At 35.0% G+C, this 22,105-nt stretch overlaps 4 protein-coding genes across 4 annotated transcripts; 3 read left to right on the top strand and 1 right to left on the bottom strand.

Annotated features, from left to right (window-relative positions):
- Positions 1-1,649: 1,649 nt before the first annotated feature.
- Positions 1,650-2,449, bottom strand: LOC143203174 (uncharacterized). The gene is made up of 2 exons (XM_076415310.1): positions 2,441-2,449; positions 1,650-2,377 (listed from the first exon to the last, which is right to left on the bottom strand). Exons 1-2 carry the CDS (start codon positions 2,447-2,449, stop codon positions 1,715-1,717), a joined length of 672 nt encoding a protein of 223 aa, XP_076271425.1. The 3' UTR covers positions 1,650-1,714.
- A 3,110-nt stretch (positions 2,450-5,559) lies between these two features.
- On the top strand, positions 5,560-6,396 carry LOC143203173 (uncharacterized). Its single transcript, XM_076415309.1, has 2 exons — positions 5,560-5,568; positions 5,635-6,396. Exons 1-2 carry the CDS (start codon positions 5,560-5,562, stop codon positions 6,280-6,282), a joined length of 657 nt encoding a protein of 218 aa, XP_076271424.1. The 3' UTR covers positions 6,283-6,396.
- Positions 6,397-8,651: 2,255 nt separating this feature from the next.
- Positions 8,652-9,362, top strand: LOC143202385 (uncharacterized). Its single transcript, XM_076413865.1, has 2 exons — positions 8,652-8,660; positions 8,718-9,362. The coding sequence occupies exons 1-2, from the start codon at positions 8,652-8,654 to the stop codon at positions 9,360-9,362; spliced, it is 654 nt and encodes a 217-aa protein (XP_076269980.1).
- Positions 9,363-13,012: 3,650 nt separating this feature from the next.
- On the top strand, positions 13,013-15,472 carry LOC143202628 (uncharacterized). Its single transcript, XM_076414282.1, has 2 exons — positions 13,013-13,141; positions 14,956-15,472. The coding sequence occupies exon 2, from the start codon at positions 15,026-15,028 to the stop codon at positions 15,386-15,388; it is 363 nt and encodes a 120-aa protein (XP_076270397.1). The 5' UTR covers positions 13,013-13,141; positions 14,956-15,025; the 3' UTR covers positions 15,389-15,472.
- Positions 15,473-22,105: the final 6,633 nt, after the last annotated feature.

Here is a 22,105-nt window from a genome sequence, read left to right as displayed (position 1 = left end):
ATGTCGCGCTCGCGCTTCACGCGTTTGTGATATCCGAATTCTTTCACGTTCATTTCCGTCGTCACGTTCTTGTGCAGTACGATTAGATCGGTAATTAGCTTGGTTTATAGCATTTCTGGTTCTTCTACCTAAATTGCTTCGTCTTATAGGAGGCATATCAAATATAAATTATTTTTTCACTAATCACGAACTAAACAAACACTAACTAACTAAACACTCTGCACAAAACACGATATACGAATTTGTTTCGTGTATCAATTGACAATTCATCTGTCATCTGTCAAAAGTCATCTGTAACAGACAACTTTTTTTTTTTAAATTTGATATGACTTGAACTCAAATCCTTTTAATCCGTACGAATTGTTTTATTTATTTAAAATTTTTTATTTGTTTAAAATTTAATTCAAATTTTAAATAAATAAAACAATTCATACGGCTTAAAAGGATTTGAGTTCAAGTCATATCAAATTTAAAAAAAAAAGTTGTCTGTTACAGATGACTTTTGACAGATGACAGATGAATTGTCAACTGATACACGAAACAAATTCAAACAAAAAGGGCTATTTTTAGGGTTTTTCCAGCAATAATTCTAATTTTTCTCGCCGTAAAAACCATCCCTGAACTTCAACGAACATTTTAAAAAAAGATTTGGCCAAATTGGTCCAGGCGTTGTTGAGTTATGCGCTTAGGAACATATTTTGCGATTCATTTTTATATATAAGATGTCATTGGTGCTTGTATGGTCCGACTGTAGGTGAACTGCCCATGCACAGATTTACTTTCGTTAATGTTTATTTTCCTTGCATTCAATTATTTATATTGTCACTTTTCGTGTAGCTTCTTCACTATTGTCTCCGACAGCTATAATCGCAGTATCATCAGCAAAAGTAGCCGTCGTAATATTCTCATTTTGTGATATATCACAAGTGTAGAGTAGATAAAGCATTGGTCTCAGTACACTTTCTTGTGGTACACCTGTTTTAGCTTCTTTTATTGTAGAATAAGCTTCTTTTTCTTGATTAACTCTAAATATTCGGGGTGTAATGTACGATTTTAGTAGTTCGGTGTGTTGTTTTGGTACCATTTTCTGTAGTTTATAAACAAGGCCTTCATGCCAAACCTTATCGAAGGCTTGTGCTACATCGAAGAAACTAGCTGAGCATATCTTTTTACTTTCATAGGCTTTTTCAATAACTTTATTCTGTGGAGCTGGTTAATTGTTGAGTGCTTGTTAATAAACCCAAACTGATGTGTTAGTATTAGGTTTTTTCTCTATCTCTATCTACATCCTTAATGAGAAATTCATGGGTCAGTTTGCAATGGCCAATTATAAGATGCGAGAATATACTTAAATTGTGTTAATTAAAATGAACAGACGTAATTTAAAATTAACAAATAATTTCCGTCTTATATTGAACACATAAAATATAAGAAACCACAACCAACCGAATGCTTGGTCTTCAAGCCTGCAGAGCTTGCAAGGGATTGTATATAATAGTTGAGAAAATATCTTAATATTTCTAGCACGCCAATAACAAATTCTCAAAAACACTGAAGGAATCATTAGTCTAATTATTGCTAGAGATAACTGGGATTATTAACATTATAGAGCCTACTTAGAATCATAAATAAAAGTTAATAATGTTTGCAAAAATCTATTCCTAAATAAATAAATAATTTAACATTGTTTATGTACAAATGAGATGACGGATGTTTAGTAGTGTGGGGCAGCTACGGCAACGACTTTCTTGTATACGGCTGGGGCTGGGGTTGGTTCTCCTTGTCTCTCGACTACAGCGTTGAAACCGTGTCCGTCATCGGAGTACTTGACGATCCTGATGGTACCGTCGGCTTCGTGGAGGGAGTATTGTCCTACGACGTGGTGTCCGTCGCTTTTTTCTTCCTGGGAGTGGAAGTCGCCGGTGTGAGGGTCTTGGATACCGTAGTTGAATTCGTATGGGATTGGTTCGTAGGATTCTTCTTTGTAAGCTGGAGCTGGAGCATATTTAGCTACTGGAGAGGCGTAAGCTACTGGAGCTACAGGCAGAGCTACTTTGGCTACAGCTGGGGCAGCTGAGTAAACTGGAGCAGCTGGTACGGCATATTTAGTTACGGTTGGTACGGCAACTTTGAGGGCAGAATATACTGGAGCAGCAGGAACGGCATATTTGGCAACAGCTGGGACAACTGGTACGGCAACTTTAGCTACAGCAGGAAGAGCTACCTTGGCTACTGGAGCGGTGTAAGCTGGACCAGCTGGAGCAGAAGCGACGTGGCTGACAGCGTTGTGATTGTCGTTAAATTTTACAAAAGAAGTAGCTTGATAGTCAGCAGGGACAGCGCCGACGGTGGCCAAAAGTGCAGCAATAGCAAAGATCTATAACAAATAATTTATATTAATCAAACATATTTCTCTATGGAAATAATGCGAATAACTTACTTTGTACATTTTGATCGAATATGTTTTGAATCGAACTGACTACAAGAGTGATTAAAGAAAAAAATCGCCCGGCTTATATACGCAACCGAATTGGTACTACGTTCACTCAACCCACGCCCAAAATGTTCTGAACTTGGCCTAGACAATTAAGTAAAACATTTAGTGTTTTAAATACTTTTTACCTATCTTTACTTGACATCTTCGAATAATTGGTTTTATCTCATACTTATAGGGTTCTGGAGCTATTATTCTAATTACTGATTTTCATTAGTAATTAAGAACACTATTTATTTATAATGAATTTCTTCCAGTATTTTAAAAGAATTTTTCTTATACAAAATATTTCATTCAAGAGGATGTTTTGACCTAAAATTTATACATGTTTCTAGGACTAAAAAACTAACATCATTTATACCACTATTTTTAGAATGTACTATCGATCGGTACAACGATTGTTTACATCAACATTTTGTCCTCTTTCCTTCACAACTAACGATCGTCTATTGTCCATAACTGATCGCCGACGATACAATGGGTGTCCATCATTGCCCGTTATGGTTTCAGCAATCAGGTCTCTTGGGTGTCACTTGGAACACTTGCCGTCAACCATACAGATTCACCCTGTAGTTGAAAACTCCGCAAGGTCCATGTATCACGTGTTTGGTAACTACTGCATGCAATTTTGGGTCAACTGTGGGAAAGTGGGCATGAAATTGTCCTATCTAATATGTATAGCGCCAAATGATGTCATCCGGAAACAGCTGTTATATTTCTGAATGTGGACCAAGAACTGCTTAGAATCATTTCCAATCCCAGAAACTAAAGAACGTAAAGGATCTGGTGGTGGGACCAATTGTGGCAATTTTACTTTGCCTCCAGCACAACATAATCCAGTAGAGTCACCACTGTATTTTAACGCCTTGCAATATTTACAACTTATTGTGATTTCCCCAATTGTAACCGATGCAGCTCGTTCCAGGATCACAGGAGCACTGTGTCTGCGGAATCGCTTAATTTCATTATGTCGTGCTTGCTGTTGTTGTGTATGATGTGCACGAACTCGTTGCATTCTAAGCCTATCTACTTCATTGTCATTCTCTAAAGAACGCAATTCTGACATAGCAATATGACTATTTTCGTGATCTGTCTCTCTCTGGTCATCAGTGAGGTTAGCACGTGAGGTAGATTTTCGCACATTTGATTGACTGCGACGACCTAAGTCAGATTATAGAGATTATTCTAGTCCAGAAAATTCAAAAAATGTTAATTCTGAAGTAGAATATATATATATATATATATATATATATATATATATATATACATATTAAGATTTTTCGAATTTTCTGGACTAGAATAATCTCTATAACATATTTGTTCTAACATCGGTTTTCTAATGTTGAGTTTCAGTTGAAAGAATACATTAAATTTCCACCAAGATTTATCTAAAAACTAAAAATATCTAAAAATAATATTTTTTAGTTACTAAGTTCAATGTTCTGCTGTTTTGTTGGGGTTATTGGTCAAATTATGCGAGCATAATAGGTCAATTGAAAGTTCTCCGGCATACCACAGTAAAACACATTTTTTTTTGGTAAAATTAGTTCTTTTTATTCAACATAATTCCCTTCAAGGGTGATACACTTATTATAGGGACCCTCCAAATTTTCAATACAATTTTTGTAGTACGATTTGTCCTTTGCTTCAAAATAGTCCTCAGTTTCGGCGATTACCTATTCATTCAACAAAATTTTCTTGAATGAGGAAGCAATTCGAAGCCTAATTCATGGATTTTTGACACGGTGCATTGTCGTGGTGAAGCAGCACTTTCTTTTTCTTCAAATGCGGCCGTTTTTCGGCGATTTCGTCCTTCAAACGGTTCAATAACGCTATATAATAGTCGCTGTTGATGGTCCTTCCTTTTTCCAGGTAGTCAATGAAAATTATTCTAAGTGCATCCCAAAATACAGACGCCATAACGTTGCCAGTCGATTGTTGCGTTTTTCCACGCTTTGGAGCGGGTTCATCGTTTGCACTTCACTCGGATGACTGTCGATTGGATTTGGGAGTGAAATGATGGAGCCATGTTTCATCCATTGCCACATATCGACGCAAAAACTCGGATTTATTACGCTGGATCATCTTCAAACACTGCTCCGAATCATCAATTAGTCGTTGTTTTTGGTTAAAGTAAGCTCGCGCGGCACTCCACTTTGCACATAGCTTTCTCATACCCAAATATTCGTGAATGATATGATGTACACGTTCAGTTGATGTATTTAAAGTGTCTGTTATTTCTTTCAGTTTCAATGTATGGTCATTCAAAATTATTTTGTGGATTTTTTAAATGTTTTCGTCGGTAACAACCTCTTTTGGGCGTCCACTGCGTTCCCCGTCGTGCTCATTTCACCACGTCTAAACTTGGCATACCAATCATTGATAGTTAATTTTCCTGGGGCAGTGTCCGGAAACTCGGCATCAAGCCAAGTTTTTGCTTCAACTGTATTTTTCACTTCAAAAGCAATATTTTATCAACACGCGAAATTCTCTTTTATCCATTTTTTCACAATAACGAAAGTTGCTTCACTCAAAATGTTATAATTCATAAACTAATGATCCGACAGCTATCCAATTTATACACGCATCTTTTGAGGGTTAGGGCTAAGAAACTTATCCGTTTAAATCTAGTAGCGCCATCTATGTGTCAGGTCGGGGACTTTTGAAAATTGACCTGTTAATTATAACTATTTTAAATAATTGTTCGTATCTATTTTGTCGAACGTAATTTATCTAAATTAAATAAATTTAAGCTTATGCGTGGTATTTGGTTTCGTAATAATCGATAGTGACAAATATCAATCCTTCTGAAACAATATGTTATTTAAAGAATTTAGACTGAAGTAAATGATATCTCGGTCAAAGCTGTCCCTTTACTCTACGCGGTTCAATGTAATCAATGGCCGAGGTCAGGTTCAGGTAATTTTTGGGTGTCATTTAAGTGAATGTGGTCGATTTTCGGTCGCACAGATGTGTGTGTGTGTGTGTGTGTGTATATAAAGCGGGCGGGTCGGTCTTTATAATCACTCTTGTAGTCAATTTGATCTGAGAAACATTCAATCAAAATGTACAAAGTAAGTTGTTGTTGCGTACGTGTTTTATGGTATGTGTTCTAATTTTTTGGTGTTGTTCTCTTTTAGGTTTTCGTTATCTCCACCCTTTTGGCTGTAGCCAGTGCTGTTGAGTATCAAGCAACTTCCTTTGCTAAATTCAACGACAACCACAATGCCGTCAGTCATGCTCCTTCTGCTCCAGCATATGCCGCTCCAGTAGCTAAATATGCCGTACCTGCTGCTCCCGTATACTCCGCTGTCAAAGTCGCCGTACCAACTGTAGCTAAATACGCTGTACCAGCTGCTCCAGTATACTCCGCCGTCAAAGTAGCCGTGCCAACTGTAGCTAAATATGCTGTACCCGCCGCTCCAGTTTACTCTGCTGCCCCAGCTGTAGCCAAAGTAGCTCTGCCTGTAGCTCCAGTAGCTTACGCCGCCCCAGTAGCTAAATATGCCCCAGCTCCAGCTTACAAGGAAGAATCCTACGAACCAATCCCATACGAATTCAACTACGGTATCCAAGACCCTCACACCGGTGACTTCCACTCCCAGGAAGAAAAGAGCGACGGACACCACGTCGTAGGACAATACTCCCTCCACGAAGCCGACGGTACCGTCAGGATCGTCAAGTACTCCGACGACGGACACGGTTTCAACGCCGTAGTCGAGAGACAAGGAGAACCAACCCCAGCCCCAGTCGTATACAAAAAATTCGTAGCCGCTCCACACTATTAACTCTAGATTCTAATATTTATGTTGAATTTTAAATTATTTATTTATTTGAAATAAAAGATAATGCAATATCGATAATAAATATTATTTTATTTTCTATTAATTTGCTATTCAATATACCAGGTGAACCTGAAAGTTATTACCTAGACTTGAATATGTAATGTTATGGGCAAAAGTCCCGCTACCATTTTTATTGCACGCCATCTTGGTGATGTGACGTTTAGCTCAGTTTTGCTTTAACCATTGTGTTGTGTAGACGTCCACATTTTATTTTGGTGACAATATTTATTGAAAATAATCGTTCCATTATTGCCACTCAGCGGAAATTGCGTCAAATATATCCTAATCGTCCAATGCCTCACAAAACCACAGTGTATTGTTTACATGCGAATTTTCGACAGTACGGTACGACAGCAGACAGGTCTCGTTCTGGAAGACAACGGACGTCCCGTAACGCTGAAAATGTGGCTCTGGTGCGCGATAGTGTTACAGAGTTTCCAGAAACATCAATTCGGAGACGTTGGTCCCAGTTACACATTTCTGCAGGCAGTTTAAGGCGAATTTTGAAAGCTTCAATTAGTCCAAAAATTGCTACCGAAAGATTTTTTGTCTGATTTGATAATGAGCGATGAAGCTCATTTTCTTCTCAGTGACCACGTCAATAAACAGAACAGTCGGTTTTGGAGAACACAGAATCCTAAATTAATTCATAAAACAAAAAATTCATAAAAAAGATGTTACTGTTACTGTTATTGCCGAACGGTACCAAGACATGATTCGAAATTTCCTTGTGCCTGAGATGGAAGAGCAAGGACTAGAGGACATGATTTCAGCAAGATGGGACCACGCCACACACAGCTCGTTCAACAATTCAATTATTGAATGACGCTTTTTCCACGATGACTAATTTCGCGATGTGGCGATTTAGAATGACCAGCCAGATCTCCGGATTTAACAGCGCCAGACTTCTTCTTATGGAGGTTTTTAAAATCAAAAGTTTATGTGAATAAGCCCCAAACCATTCAACATCTGACAATATTCAAGACAATATTCGTCACGAAATTGAAGAAATTCAGCCTCAGATGTTGCAGGATGTTATGAAAAATGCCTTTAAAGAGCCGAAAGTTGCATAGCGAATCTCGGTCACCATTTGGCCGATATAATTTTTCAATCATAACGAAAAAAAATATCAAGACCAAATAAACTTTTTATGAAAACCAAACTTACTTATCATTTCTTTGAGCAAAGTTATACTGGTAGGCAATCATATGCTAGCGGAACTTTTGCCCCACGTTGTACTACCATCCGTAACTGTATTAGTACCAACAAATCATTTACAATTGTGGAAATGTCAATCATTTGTCAGTATTCAAAGACATTAAAATACAGCGGTGAATCTACTGGGTTATGTTATGTCGTTGGAAAAGTAAAATGGGAGATGAATGAACATTCAGAAATATAATATCTGTGTTCAGACGACGTCGCTCAAATACCCTTCTTAAGCTCTACATTATTATAGTATAAGGTGAGGCAAAAGTGGCCAATAAAATAACAGTCAATAAAAAGAACAGTCGATCTTGGGGAACACAGAATCCTCAATTAATTCATGAAACATCATTGCATCCACAAAAACAACTGTACGGTGTGGTATTCATGCTGGAAACATCATTGGTCCCATGACAATCATTCGTCAGTATTGTATGACATTAAAATACAGCGGTTAATCTATTGGGTTATGTTATACCGGCCTAAAATTAAAATGGGACATGATTATAACCACTATATAACACAACATTTAAAATATAATATTTGTGTACAGAGAACATCGCTCAAATACCCTCTTAAGATATACATTATTATTAATTTTTAAAAATATTCAAACAGGGCACTCGTTCTATCCAACGAAGATTATTTTAAATGGTATAAAGTAAATATGGAAGAATCATTCAGGTTTATTTTGAGAATCGTATTACTTTTTGATCATTATTGCATAACCTTGATCTTAATTCCTTTTAACTTGCCAGATGTACACGTGTAAATACTATCGATTAGTTTAATATAATGTGGTCTATATTCCGTACAACCTATTATGTCATATCACACGTACAAGAACAAAGTGGTCGCGTTGGAATTAACTAGATCATATTGGTTTGACCCGAAGGTGATATTGCCAAACACCGAACGCTCCCGAGTTATCTGTCAAAACGAAATGCATAAGAGCTGATGGTGGAGTTATTTTTTAGGCGTTGGCCGACGGTGAATGTAAGAAAGAAAATAACCCGAAGGCTGGGTGATCGACGTATAAATACGCGATAATTTTTTTTCCCAAACCACTGTCATAGTCGTTTTGGTTTCATACACATCTAGCAAATATGTATAAAGTGAGTAGAATCGGCGCTAATGAATCGGGACATGAACTGATAACCGTTTGTTGTTAGGTTTTAGCTGTTGCTGCCCTCTTGGCTGCCGTCAGCGCCGCTCCCGCTGATTACCAAGCCACTTCTTATGTCAAATTCAACGATAATCATAACGCTGTCAGTCACGTTGATTCTGCTCCAGCCGCTCCAGCTTACGCCGCCCCAGTAGCCAAAGTTGCTCTTCCTGCCGTTGCTAAAGTAGCCGCTCCAGTTTACTCTGTTGCCCCAGCTGTAGCTAAATACGCCGTCGCCGCTGCCCCAGTTTACTCTGCTGCCCCAGCTGTAGCTAAATACGCCGTCGCCGCTGCCCCAGTTTACTCTGCTGCCCCAGCTGTAGCTAAATACGCCGTAGCTGCTGCTCCAACTGTAGTTAAAGCCGCTCCAGTTGCTTACGCCGCTCCAGTAGCCAAATACGCTGCTGCCCCAGCTTACCAAGAAGAATCCTACGAGCCAATCCCATACGAATTCAACTACGGTATCCAAGACCCTCACACCGGTGACTTCCACTCCCAGGAAGAAAAGAGCGACGGCCACCACGTCGTAGGACAGTACTCCCTCCACGAAGCCGACGGTACCATCAGGATCGTCAAGTACTCCGATGACGGACACGGTTTCAACGCCGTAGTCGAGAGACAAGGAGAACCAACCCCAGCCCCACACTATTAAGACCCAACAAGCATTTAGTAGCTAAATTAGCTGTTTAACTAATTGTAATTTATTTATTTGACAATTGATTAATGAAAATAGAAATGTTATGTTTTAAAATATTGAGTTTTATTGACGATGATTAATAAGATAGCCACTGCAGCCAATTGCAATTTATAAAAGTATATAATTGGTTTTAAAACCGTAGCGGTTATTTCCTTTTCGTTTTATCTTAGTTAAAAAAGATGTTATGCTGCCTGAATGTTGAATGAAACAAAATTTGATTTCAATAGATACTGTGTATATGTTGCCAAATATTTTCAATATTCTTCAAAAATATTAAGATTTCGTTGACGCGACAACACTGCCACGCGCTAATGTCACAAATTGATGACATGCATATTCGACTGTCTATATAAATTATCAAGTTCTCAGCTAAAATATTATCATGCGTCCAAAAAAACCGTATTTACAACATTAAGCGAATTCAATTAAAGTGTAAGTGAATAAATAGAACGACCTAATAGGAATGTCGTAAATAATGATTAATTAAAATTAAATTAAACAAACATAATATATGTATATAGGTTATAGATAGTATCATTAAAATTAGTAGAAAACAACAACATAATTATTATGAAACCTATATTAAATAATCAGGTTTATTCAAAATACTTTTTTGTATTTCTTTTTAGTGTTCCATTTCGGAATCGTGTGGAAAACCGGTGAATAATTTGGTAGCCTTTTGTGACTAGATTTTTCTCAGAAATATACCTACCGGTCTCTACCAAGAGCTCACATAGCCGCACCTAAAAATCTCCATTAAAGTCACTTATTCATTTATTATAGCAATAAATTATGATTGTATCTTGTTATAAACTGCTCAAGCATTGATATAATTCATTTAACAGTACCAGGTGCCTGGATAATTACATAAAGGTGATTATGACATATTTCACTAGCCATAAGCATAGAATAATATATAGAGTGTTAACTCAATACAAATAATTTCAGAATTGTTTTTCGTGGCTTTAGCAGGAAGTCATTGGTTAGTTTAAATTACCATCACAGGCACCTGCAAAGAAGATATTTTAATAGGAAAGCGTTTCATTGGTCGAGGACTTCATACGCATCACGTGACTAATTAAATATAAAAATATAAAATATAAAAATAATTAAATGTGAATATAAAAAGGCTGCAATCTAATTGAATACATAAAATATCTCTTGGCAAATATAATTAAAATTGTCTATAGCGCATTTATATACCATTTTTCCTATTTCTCTAGTGTTATCAATTTAAATAATATGTATTAAATCTTTTTGTTCCCTCATTCTGAAAGCAGAGCAGCATAGTTGAAAGTCTGTGTCTGTTTATATTTTGCTTACTTATTCAACACAAAAATGTATTGAAACAAGTTATAATTATTCCCACAATGTTACAATGATCTTTAAAACCATTAAATTGTATGATATACGTCAGAATGGAGAAAACATACCAACAAGTAATACTTTAAAGAACAGCAACAGAAATGAAAATGTATGATATGTATCAACATTCTTACAGTGCTCTTATTATGGTAAAATCGAGGACTTAAAGAGACAGTGACAGAGATTTGTTTTAAGTAAACGAACCCCTTAAAAATAATGAAGTTTTTAATTGATGGCACTTTACAAACTTTGCAAAAATTTTTTTAAAGTAGCTTTTCACGTAGTATAATCACATTTACCTTCAATGTAGTTTTGATACCGCCCAATTTGGATACATATTGGTTGGGTAATATTGTGGTATAAATTGTATACGTACCAGGTAAAGGCAATGCTAAATCACACACAAATTCTTAATATAGTTAACTTGGTTTCTTTATTTCCACGAATATACTGGATATACAACACTTTTGAGGATGAAGATAGATTATAACCAAATAATAAAGATTATAATTAAGGTACAAAAATGCTGATGTACTCAATGTAGACAATGTCAGATACCCAAAAATGGCGTCCTAAACAAACCGTAGAAACAAACAATCGAGTTATAGAAATTGGCAAAGTTCAAAAGTATACAAACTAATTATTGAAAGATATTTGAATTCGTATAATTATCGACGTTTCTAATATCGTGATATTCGGCAAACTTCGGTAGTTTTCGCCTGATTTTGCGACGTTGCCATTTACAAACAATCGAGATTTAGAATTCAACGAACTACATCGACCATTTCGGGTTTTACTTTGGTATTGGTAACAGTTTTCTTTAGAAGAGTTAAGAATTTTGTTGTTCATAGTTTATAGAGAGTAATGGATAAATCATAGACTTTTGAATATTGTCAAAAATACTATTACAACACTTTTGATCTGAACAGACAAATGAGGCCTATCTCTGTATCTATTCGAATTTAATTTTAATTTTGCAAATTGGGTTCAACTATTCCAAATTCATTATATTTTAGGCATAGTTGATACTGCGAAAGTAAAAATACAGATAAATATGACTCGATGTTCTTTTTGTGAGTATATCTCATCAAAATCACATTTTATTGATCATATTGTCATGTGACAACATTGAAACTGAACAAGAAACAATGAAGTTTGTCTTGCTTGAAGATTTTTAAGGTTGGGGGTTCCTATGTTGGAAAAATATTATCACTTCTAAATTAGAGAGTATTAGATCACGTCATTCATAAGAGTGTATCAAAGGATTAGAGGTGATAGTTATTAAAATCAGATAAATATATGATTGCAGCCAAATTAGCTGCTAAAATTCCAATTAAATAACTTAAACATAAACTTAATATAATAGACAGTAAAATTAGTGAAATTTGTGAATTCGAGAATATATATTATACTTTTCAATTATATAAATAATTTACAAGAACTATAACTTTGGTTTGTTACTGTAAGGTTTATATATTGAAAAATAATTAAATATTTTTTTATTTCCTCTCTTTTTCTTTCCAAAGTTATTTTAAAATCTATATAAAAAGTTCTTCATATTAGATTTTTTATATTATAGGACACGAAAAATGTACCAAAAATTTTTAACTTGAGTTTCAACAGAAATATTAGGTTAATTTGTGAATTCGAGATAATTTATTCTATTTATATTATATTCTTCAAATCTACGTATAATTTACAAGAACTGGCATCGTTGCAAATTTAAATCCTTATGCACTTGCCATGAAATATAAGAAATTTAAATGACTTAAAAACTCTTCAGCAAAAATATATTGGGCCCTCAAAAAACCCTCAAAATATGTTTTGTGCATCCAATAAAATCTGTCTTTTACATGTCACTCATTCATCGAAATGATATATATAAAATACTGCGTAAAAAATAGAGTGGGTCAGAACGAGGCGTGAAAAAAATTACGTAACCCCCATTTTGACTTCGCCGTATTCGAAATTTCACCGTCATAACGACATGTCATCGGAGCTAATTACTCCCTGAACAGAATTAATGGCATCCCAGTATACACGCTGCCGTTGCGAAACGTCGTTACACAAAGCGGCACGAGAGGTAGCGGGTATCGAGAAGGCGCGTGCCGATTCGGGTTTTTTGCGACTCCGAACGAACGATGATCGACGAACAAACGAGTCGGCCAATTAACAGGTTCACGCCGCGAGAAAGAAAACGCGTTCACTTTCGTTGCACCGCTTCCGGCCGAACTCGCCGCCTACCGCGAACGCGGATGACATAACGCGCGATCTTGACCCTAACTGTTCGAACTCGACGTTCTACCGAGACCAATGCGGTTAAGTGCGTGTAAACCGCTCGCAAATTGAAATGGGTTTTACCTAGTCAGGTTTTTTTTTTGATTTTATTATTTTATTATTACATTGTTACTAGTCGTTTCCTACTAACCTACAATTTGTCTTTATGATAACTCTGATGATATAATATTTATACATGTCACTGCTGTATTTTTTATTATATGCACCTCACTATACAACATTACACAATATCAGATGGTTTGATTCTTTTGAGCCAGTGTCCTGCTCTGGTGGTATCCAAAAAGTTGCAATACTTCAATATTCTCATGAGAATGGACTCTTTCCTCATGCCCCCATGCAATCCTCTTGATTTCTTGACTGACTGTGGGTACCTGAAGGTTTCGATGTAGGTAGTCATTCCTGTAGTATTTGGGTGCGCCCACAATATTTTTCGGGACTTTGTTCTGAAAAATTCGTATTTTGTTTATGTTGCTCTTCGCAGAACATCCCCATAATTGGACTCCGTATGTCCATATAGTGTTCAGTATTTGCTTATATAATAGCAATTTATTATGTACTGATAATTGTGATTTTCTTAGAATTAGCCAGTACATTTTCTTAAATTTCAATTCCAGTTCTTTTCTCTTCTTTTTTATATGTTACTTCCAGCAAAGTTTTGCATCAAGATTCATTCCGAGATATTTAGTGTTGTTGCTATATGGACTGATAATATTATTTAATGTTATTTGTGCTTGTACGGTCTGATTGTAGGTGAACTGCACATGCACAGATGTACTTTCTTTAGTTTTACTTGCAGGCTTGTGTCCAATTATTTATATCACTTTCCTGTTGTAATTTTTGTGTGGTTTCTACACTATTGTCTTCGACAGCTATAATCGGAATATCATCAGCAAATGTAGCCATTGTATTATTGTCAATTTGTGGTATATCACAATTGTAGAGTAGATAAAGCATTGGCCCCAGTACACTTCCTTGTGGTACACCTGTTTTAGCTTCTTTTATTGTAAAGTAAACTTCTTGCTGTTTAACTCTAAACATTCTGGCTGTAATGTACGATTTTAGTAGTTTGGTGTATTGTTTTGGTAACAATTTCTGCTACATCTACGAATATAGCTGAGTATACTTTTTTACTTTCGTAGGCTTTTTCAATGGCATCTGTTATTCTGTGAACAGGTTTAATTTTATTATTTGACCTCCCCCAAGTGTCCAACCGAAGCCACATGTGGCCAACTACGTTCAAGATAGATCTTATTTTTCGCCTATTTTTTCAAGTTACTAAATATGGACTACCATTTTGTTTTCGGGTAAAAAGTAAAAAACTATTTAAAACTGTATTTTCAACAAACAATTTCAGAATTTTATGACGATACTGCTTCATCGGTATTAGCTTCAACAATTGAAAAGTGGTGATTTTAACATCAAAGAGAAAGAACGAACTGAAAGACCATAAAGTCAACGAATACCAGGAAAATCCAACTGAAACTCTTAAAGAACTTTCAGACAGCTTAACAGTTGAAGAATAGTGTGTTTCTAACCGTTTACATGCGATGAGAAAGATTCAAAAAGAGTTTAGAAAGAAGAAGAAGAAGTTTAAATATCATTTCTTTTCATTGCTTGATAGGCAAAAAAGCAGAGTTTTGTATGTAGCCTGGAGACCAAAGGTTAAAATATAAATATGGTGGTGGTGGACAAAATCCTTTTCACAAAACTTTGAACACTTCGAACTTACAAATGAAATTAATGTTGAGTAATGAGACTTTAAGATTCTATTGAGATGTTTTATTTATAAATACATAACTTACATAAGACTACACACAATACTTCTAAAACAATTATCACATATGAAAGATTATACCATGTTAATGATGCTGGGGAACTTGCACAGGTACCACGTATTTGGCTGGAGCTTGATCTGGAGTGGGATTTCCCTGGATTTCCACGGCGGCGTTAAAACCATGACCTTCATCGAAATATCTGACGATCCTGATGGTACCATCGGGTTGATGGAGGACATATTGTCCAACTACATGATGTCCATCGCGCTTCTCTTCTTGAGAGTGGTAATCACCTGTATGAGCGTCCTGTACACTGTAGGCGAATTCATATTGGGCTGGACCGTATTCTTCTTCTTGGTGAGCATAGGATGGGGCAGCAGTTACGTATTTAGAAACTACAGGAGCAACAGGAGTATATTGTTCCGTTTGTTGGACATAGGTCGGAGCAGAAGCTACGGCATATTTAGCAACTACAGGACTGGCTACTTTAGCTGTAGGGGTGCTGTACACAGCGGGAGCAGCACCAGAACTGAACGAGTATGAGCTGCTTTGATATTCTCCAAGACCAGCGCTGGCAGTCGCGACAAAAGCGAGAACAACAATGAATTATCAAAGAACAACTTTGTTAAGTACAATACGAAAGCATATAAACTATATAACTTACTTTATACATATTTGGTGGTATCCTAACTGAATTAATGAACCCAATAATGATTTCATGTCTTTAAATTTCATGTTATATACCAGACGTTCACCCCTCCAAGCCTTTTCAAAAGAAATTATCAAAATTAATCGATATTGCGTACCAAGAATGAGATCACTTTTATAAAACGAACAGATGAAGGTCGCGGAAAGAAATTTTATCACCGCAAGACAGAATCAGAGTCATCTTATGAAATGGCAATCAAACGTTGAAAGTCATCTAAACGATGCTTGCAAGTATTCTAATTATTTTTCACTTAAAAAGAAATCTATTGAGAAAAATTGATACAATGTATCATCTTCTATCTTTCTTCTATGTATTAGTCGGCTTAGCGAAAATGTTAGTCAGTGACCAACTTAGAGACCATCGCAAAAGATATCCGGTCTTACCCAGCCTGGTTACTGGCGTGACTGGGATTATTTTCCTTGTCGGATTTTGCACTCTTTTGCCTAGGAACTATCACAAATGTTAATCAGTCACAAACACAAATTTACGGCCGTGTCCCAGCAGGATTCGAACTCGCGACTATAGCATCAGTAGGAGGAACCAAGATGGCACGTTTTGTGTTTGAAACGATATTAACACGAAAATGTATGATCATATAAAGTTACATTTTGCATTATTTGTAGGGACAACAAAATAAGGTGTCCGTTTTATCGGAAGATATATTTAGCATTGAACGAAAAACACGACATATGAAGAATGAATTCTAATATAGGTTAACAAAATTCCATAATATTAAGAATCTTCTGTACTCTGTTTACAAGGTATTTAGATTTTCACAAGCAAATTTTGCAGATATTTAACATAACATCATAACAATCTATCCATTTTTAATTTAAGAATTTCAATTAATTTTATATATGTGGAACTCAGAACAGCTAAGAAAAATTGTACAGCTAGAGAAAAGTACGAGAGTTGTTCTATTTTTCTATTACATTATTATAAAACTATTCAGAGATTCTATTCTACTCTGATATTAATTAACACCTGTTAAAATAAATTTTAAAAAATTATAAAGCTGATTGAGATGGTATTTTTGATATCATTGCAATCTTAATAGATTTCGATTTCACAAGAGCCATTTCTGTAGTTTCTGCACCAAATAAAATGTAATCGAAATATCGCACCTGCTAATTTTAATACTACAAAATGCAATTTATGGCCATCATTCAACTTTTATTTTAGTATTTTATATAACAATGAGCTCGCCCATACTGTTATTGCTTCTTGTAATGTGACCTGTCCATATCCAATTCAATCCTTTCACTCTTCAGATGAGATCACACAATTTCGAATATTCCCCATATACATTTTTACATAATGCAATGTACTTGTTGCATGATATTACCCATTAATATCAAGTTACCTATATTTTATTACGTATAATAATATTGTACAAGTTTAATTATTTCCAAATATTAAAAATCATTCGGTCGTCTCATAACTGACATCAATATTTTTTATTGGAGAGATTATTGACACATGAACTGAAAATACCCTAACATAGACGATAAGTGATACTAGTTTTATTGTATTTACTGCTTTCTCAGTTAATACTAACCTTCAAAAGAAAGCTGTTAAAATTTGATGATATTCTACTCATAAGTTTGTGAGTTATTGTGATTGTTATTTTCAAAATAATGGATCAAAAACAATTCCGTGTTTCAATTTTATCCCGCTTCTTGATGGGAAAAATACCATTCTAGCGAAGCAATGGCATTAGAAACAATAATAAAACGTTGGTTTGTTGACTTCTAATGTGGTTGTAGAGACAGCGATGATGCAGAACGCAGTGGACGTCCACATGAGCTAATAATCGTTTAGGGTAAATGATATGGCTCGATGAATGGAGGTAAAACGAAGTGAAACAGTGGTGTTTACATTATGTGACCGTTATTTATTGAAGTAATATAAAACTATAGAAATACAAATGACGAATAAAACGGATGGCAGCGGTGTTACCTGGAGACGAGGCTTGGGCAGTCGATGGTGGCACGTCTAAACCAAACGATAGCCGAGTACTGAAATGAATGGAAATACCCTTCAATAACATCCCAGATAAACTATTCGTTATCGGGTTCTAGTTGGCGCTGCTGGCACCCCGCCCGTGTTCAACATCTGGGATTATATTTCTGGGTATTTTGTAGACCGTTATTCCACGATGTAAAATTCGATATGCCTGAAGGTCGCTACAATCGTTTTGAATGATCGAACAGTGAAGTTGTGTGAGTTAGTTAACATCGTAAAAATATCAAAAGAACGTTGTTGGTTTTATATTACATGAGCATTTGACCATGAGAAAGCTCTGTTCAAAGTGAGTGCCGCTTTGGCTCACTGTTAACCAAAAACAAAACAATCGTCATCTTAGTGGAGAGCAACTGGTGACAGGTCTATTTTGAGACAAAAGATAAATCGTTTTACAAAGGTGACATTAAAATGTTACAGCGGCGCCGTATCGATTGTATGGCTTTGACTTGAGACCTGACTTGGTGATCTTGATGGAGATTACGTTAATGAATAAAGCCAATTTTGAACAAAAATATCCACGTTTTCAATGTTACGCCCGGGACTTTTCAGGCCGTTTGTTACTGTGCTATAAAACTAGCTAATTGGTCTAATTAACAGGGATGCATTAAAAATAAACGACTATTACTAATAAACTCAATGTCTATGTCTCAGAATGTTTGTGTATTCTCTCAATATTTGTTTTACTCTAAACAGTTTTAATTTGGCAACATTACAAGATACTGAAATAATGTTACTGATAAACAGAATTATATGTATGAGGAGAATCAAAAGCAGACTTGCTGGCTCTAGAAATTCTAGCTTTCCTTCAACAAAAGAAAACGTGTTTCAACTAAGTGATTACAATTTCAGATTACCGGGTATGTAAGTATTCAACCATTTTAAGTATTCCTTGCTTTTTGCAGTTCTTTTTTTGTATGTGGTCACCGAAACTTTTTTTTCATATAACACAAACAATGTTCATATTAAATTGTAAACACACCAACTTTAACTTGTCAGCTGTGCTCACGAACTTCACTTTTGGTTCTCCTATTCTATCCAGAAACATTTTTGTGAATATCTTTAAGTTTCTTATAACTATGAGATCTTAACCATGCATCAGCACGATCTGAGTTTGTACGATCATGTTTAAATCCAATAAATTAGTTAATAATAAACGAATTTCTGTCGTAAAGCATCCCCATAATGCGTATCAAGACACTGACAGGTTCAACAGTATTTTTCGTACGGTATAAAGCAACACCATATGTTTTTCTATAAACCATTGTAACTCATACAATAATAGTTGGATTTGACACATGTTTTTACTACTATCCAAATATTATATGAGCCATTTCTGTAGTTTCTGCACCAAATAAAATGTAATCGAAATATCGCACCTGCTAATTTTAATACTACAAAATGCAATTTATGGTCATCATTCAACTTTTATTTTAGTATTTTATATAACAATGAGCTCGCCCATACTGTTATTGCTTCTTGTAATGTGACCTGTCCATATCCAATTCAATCCTTTCACTCTTCAGATGAGATCACAAAATTTCGAATATTCTCCATATACATTTTTACATAATGCAATGTACTTATTGCGAGATATTCCCCATTAATATCAAGTTACCTATATTTTATTGCGTATAATAATATTGTACAAAAGATAAATCGTTCTACAAAAGTGGCATTAAAATGTTACAGCGGCGCCGTATCGCTGTATGGCTTTGACTTGAGACCTGACTTGGTGATCTTGATGGAGACTACGTTAATGAATAAAGCCAATTTTGAACAAAAATATCCACGTTTTCAATGTTACGCCCGGGACTTTTCAAGGCCATTTGTTACTGTGGTATAAAACTAGGTAATATGGTATAATTAATAGGGATGCATTAATAATAAACGACTATTACTAATAAATTCAATGTCTATGTCTCAGAATGTTTGTGTATTCTCTCAATATTAGTTTTACTCTAAACAGTTTTAATTTGGCAACATTACAAGATACTGAAATAATGTTACTGATAAACAGAACTATATGTATGAGGAGAATCAAAAGCAGACTTGCTGGCTCTAGAAATTCTAGCTTTTATTCAACAAAAGAAAACGTGTTTCAACTAAGTGATTACAATTTCAGATTACTAACTATGTAAGTATTCAACCATTTTAAGTATTCCTTGCTTTTTGCAGTTCTTTTTTTGTATGTGGTCACCGAAACATTTTTTTTTCATATAACACAAACAATGTTCATATTAAGTTGTAAACACACCAACTTTAACTTGTCAGCTGTCTCATGAGCTTCACTTTGTGGTTCTCCTATTCTATCCAGAAACATTTTTGTGAATATCTTTAAGATTCCTATAACTATGAGATGTTAACCATGCATCAGTACCATCTGAGTTTGTACGATCATGTTTAAATCCAATATATCAGTGTATCGATGGTGGTGCCACCTATCTTGTATTACCGAAGACTCAATTAGTTCTGTGTTAAATAAATAAATACTGTAAATCCATACGATGTCACCATGAGAGTGAAAGTCACATACAAATCAGTTAACGCGAACAAGCGACCAACTAAAAAAAATAGCAATAGGTGGGCGAGCACCCTAGAGAATGAAAGTTGAATTAGTAAAATTATAATATAAAATTAGTTTACAAGTAATGATCAATATATATTTGCTTTTTTTTTAAATGGTAGTAGTAGACAATCTAATATTAAGCTGGGCAAATAGTTGAAATACTATGTTATAGGTCTGTCATACTTTCTTACATACAAATGGAATGATAATCAGTTCTTTTGAGTTGGGTTGTAGAACTAGTAAAAGCCTTGAAGTTGAATAATTGGGAATTTGTAAAACTACTTGGTTTTAATTTCGTCTTGTCCTCTATATCTTATTCAATAAGGTTCTTATAGAATTAGATAAATTGACAGTTTTTCAACAATATACCTGTCTTTGTTTCAGTGTATATCTTGTCTAAAGAGATAGCAGAAGAAAAAAAAAGCCCTGCCCAATAGTTCAGATGGTTTGTCCAAGTTTTAACAGTATAGAGTACCAAAAGAAAAAGTACCATTTTCTCGCTCAATAAATGAAAAGTCTAGAAATAGTTTCCCAGACAAACGAATTAAAATAGGTTCTTGGTACTGTTAAATAACTATTAGATAATATAACATAATAGCAGATCCATAAATATATATATATATATATATATATATATATATATATATATATATATATATATATATATATATAATTCTTGCTTTTTGGTGTTATAATGTCTGGTTCTTATCAACATGAAATTAAAGGCACAGATTCACCCGTTTCAAAGTCATCTGCGGAGAAACATGTGTTATAAATTTCAATCTTCAAGCAATTTACTTTGAAAAATATATGATGTTTGTCCTTACTTCTAATTCTTTTTGAAGATCCTAATGTGGGCTGTGGAGTGGCTGATTCCAATATTGAACTTGCAGCCATATCTTTCTTTTAATATACATATCTGCCTACATACAGTTAGGCAGTGATGTTCTATATTTGGGTCCATAATCATCTATCGGTATGAAATACTAAGAAAAACCCTTTCTGTTCGAAAACATCATGTAGGAGACCATAAAGTTTTTGAAGGTTTCCTGAGGTTTTTCATTATTTACTGTTTTGAAAGCCTATTAAGCGGGCATAATTAGGTTCCTATTCTATATTTCTATGTTTGGCGACCATTATTCAGTGTCATTCTCCTTTTTTTTGGATTTTTCATTGTAATTTTAATCGATATCCTTGAAAGAGATCATTGTATCTCCGATACAACATGTTGATTTCGTCACTAAACTTATCCTGGAAGTGATTTAATAATAATTGCGTCATATACATTCCTTAAAGTTCAACCAACTTCTTGATAATAAATAATTGCTTTTATTGAAATACTTATTGCATATTTTCGTTAATTCGTTTTTTATTATGTACGTCTTACGCATCTACTTGTCCTCGCCCACTTGGTGTCACTACTATCTATGCTACTTGCTCTTGTCGGCTTCAGTACTTTCACTTTTACGATGACATCGCAGATATTTGATATTTCCTCTAAGAATATCGTTTAAATAGTTCAAATAACTTTAGAGTATTGAACATCGCATTTTCTGATTTATCAGTAAAATAAGTTCTTATTTTATTAGCTGCTTGCATGTATTATGATCATTATTTCATTTTAAAAATGCTTTTATTGGTCCCTATCTCCCTGGGAACATATTTTATGATACTTATAAGTAAGACCTTCATTATTGAGGATGTCGAGATATTCTTTCGCAGTCATCCGACCAGTGATGTGAATGAAAGGACAAACTATATACCACTAGCTGTCTGCGCGTTCTGCTGTCATCTATTCCGAGGTAGTTTTACCTTATTTGGCCATAACTAACAGGTCAACATTGAAACGTCCCAAGCCTACCATAGTAAAACACATTTTTTTGGCAAAATTAGTGTTTTTTATTCAACATAGTTCCCTTCAAGGGTGATACACTGATTATAGCGACCCTCCAATTTTTCG

Source organism: Rhynchophorus ferrugineus, unplaced genomic scaffold (assembly GCF_030347505.1).
Source record: "Rhynchophorus ferrugineus isolate W39M unplaced genomic scaffold, kcgeb_rfMv2 rfM9, whole genome shotgun sequence".
Classification (NCBI taxonomy): Eukaryota; Metazoa; Arthropoda; class Insecta; order Coleoptera; family Curculionidae; genus Rhynchophorus; species Rhynchophorus ferrugineus.
This window is presented reverse-complemented; position numbering and strand designations above follow the sequence as displayed.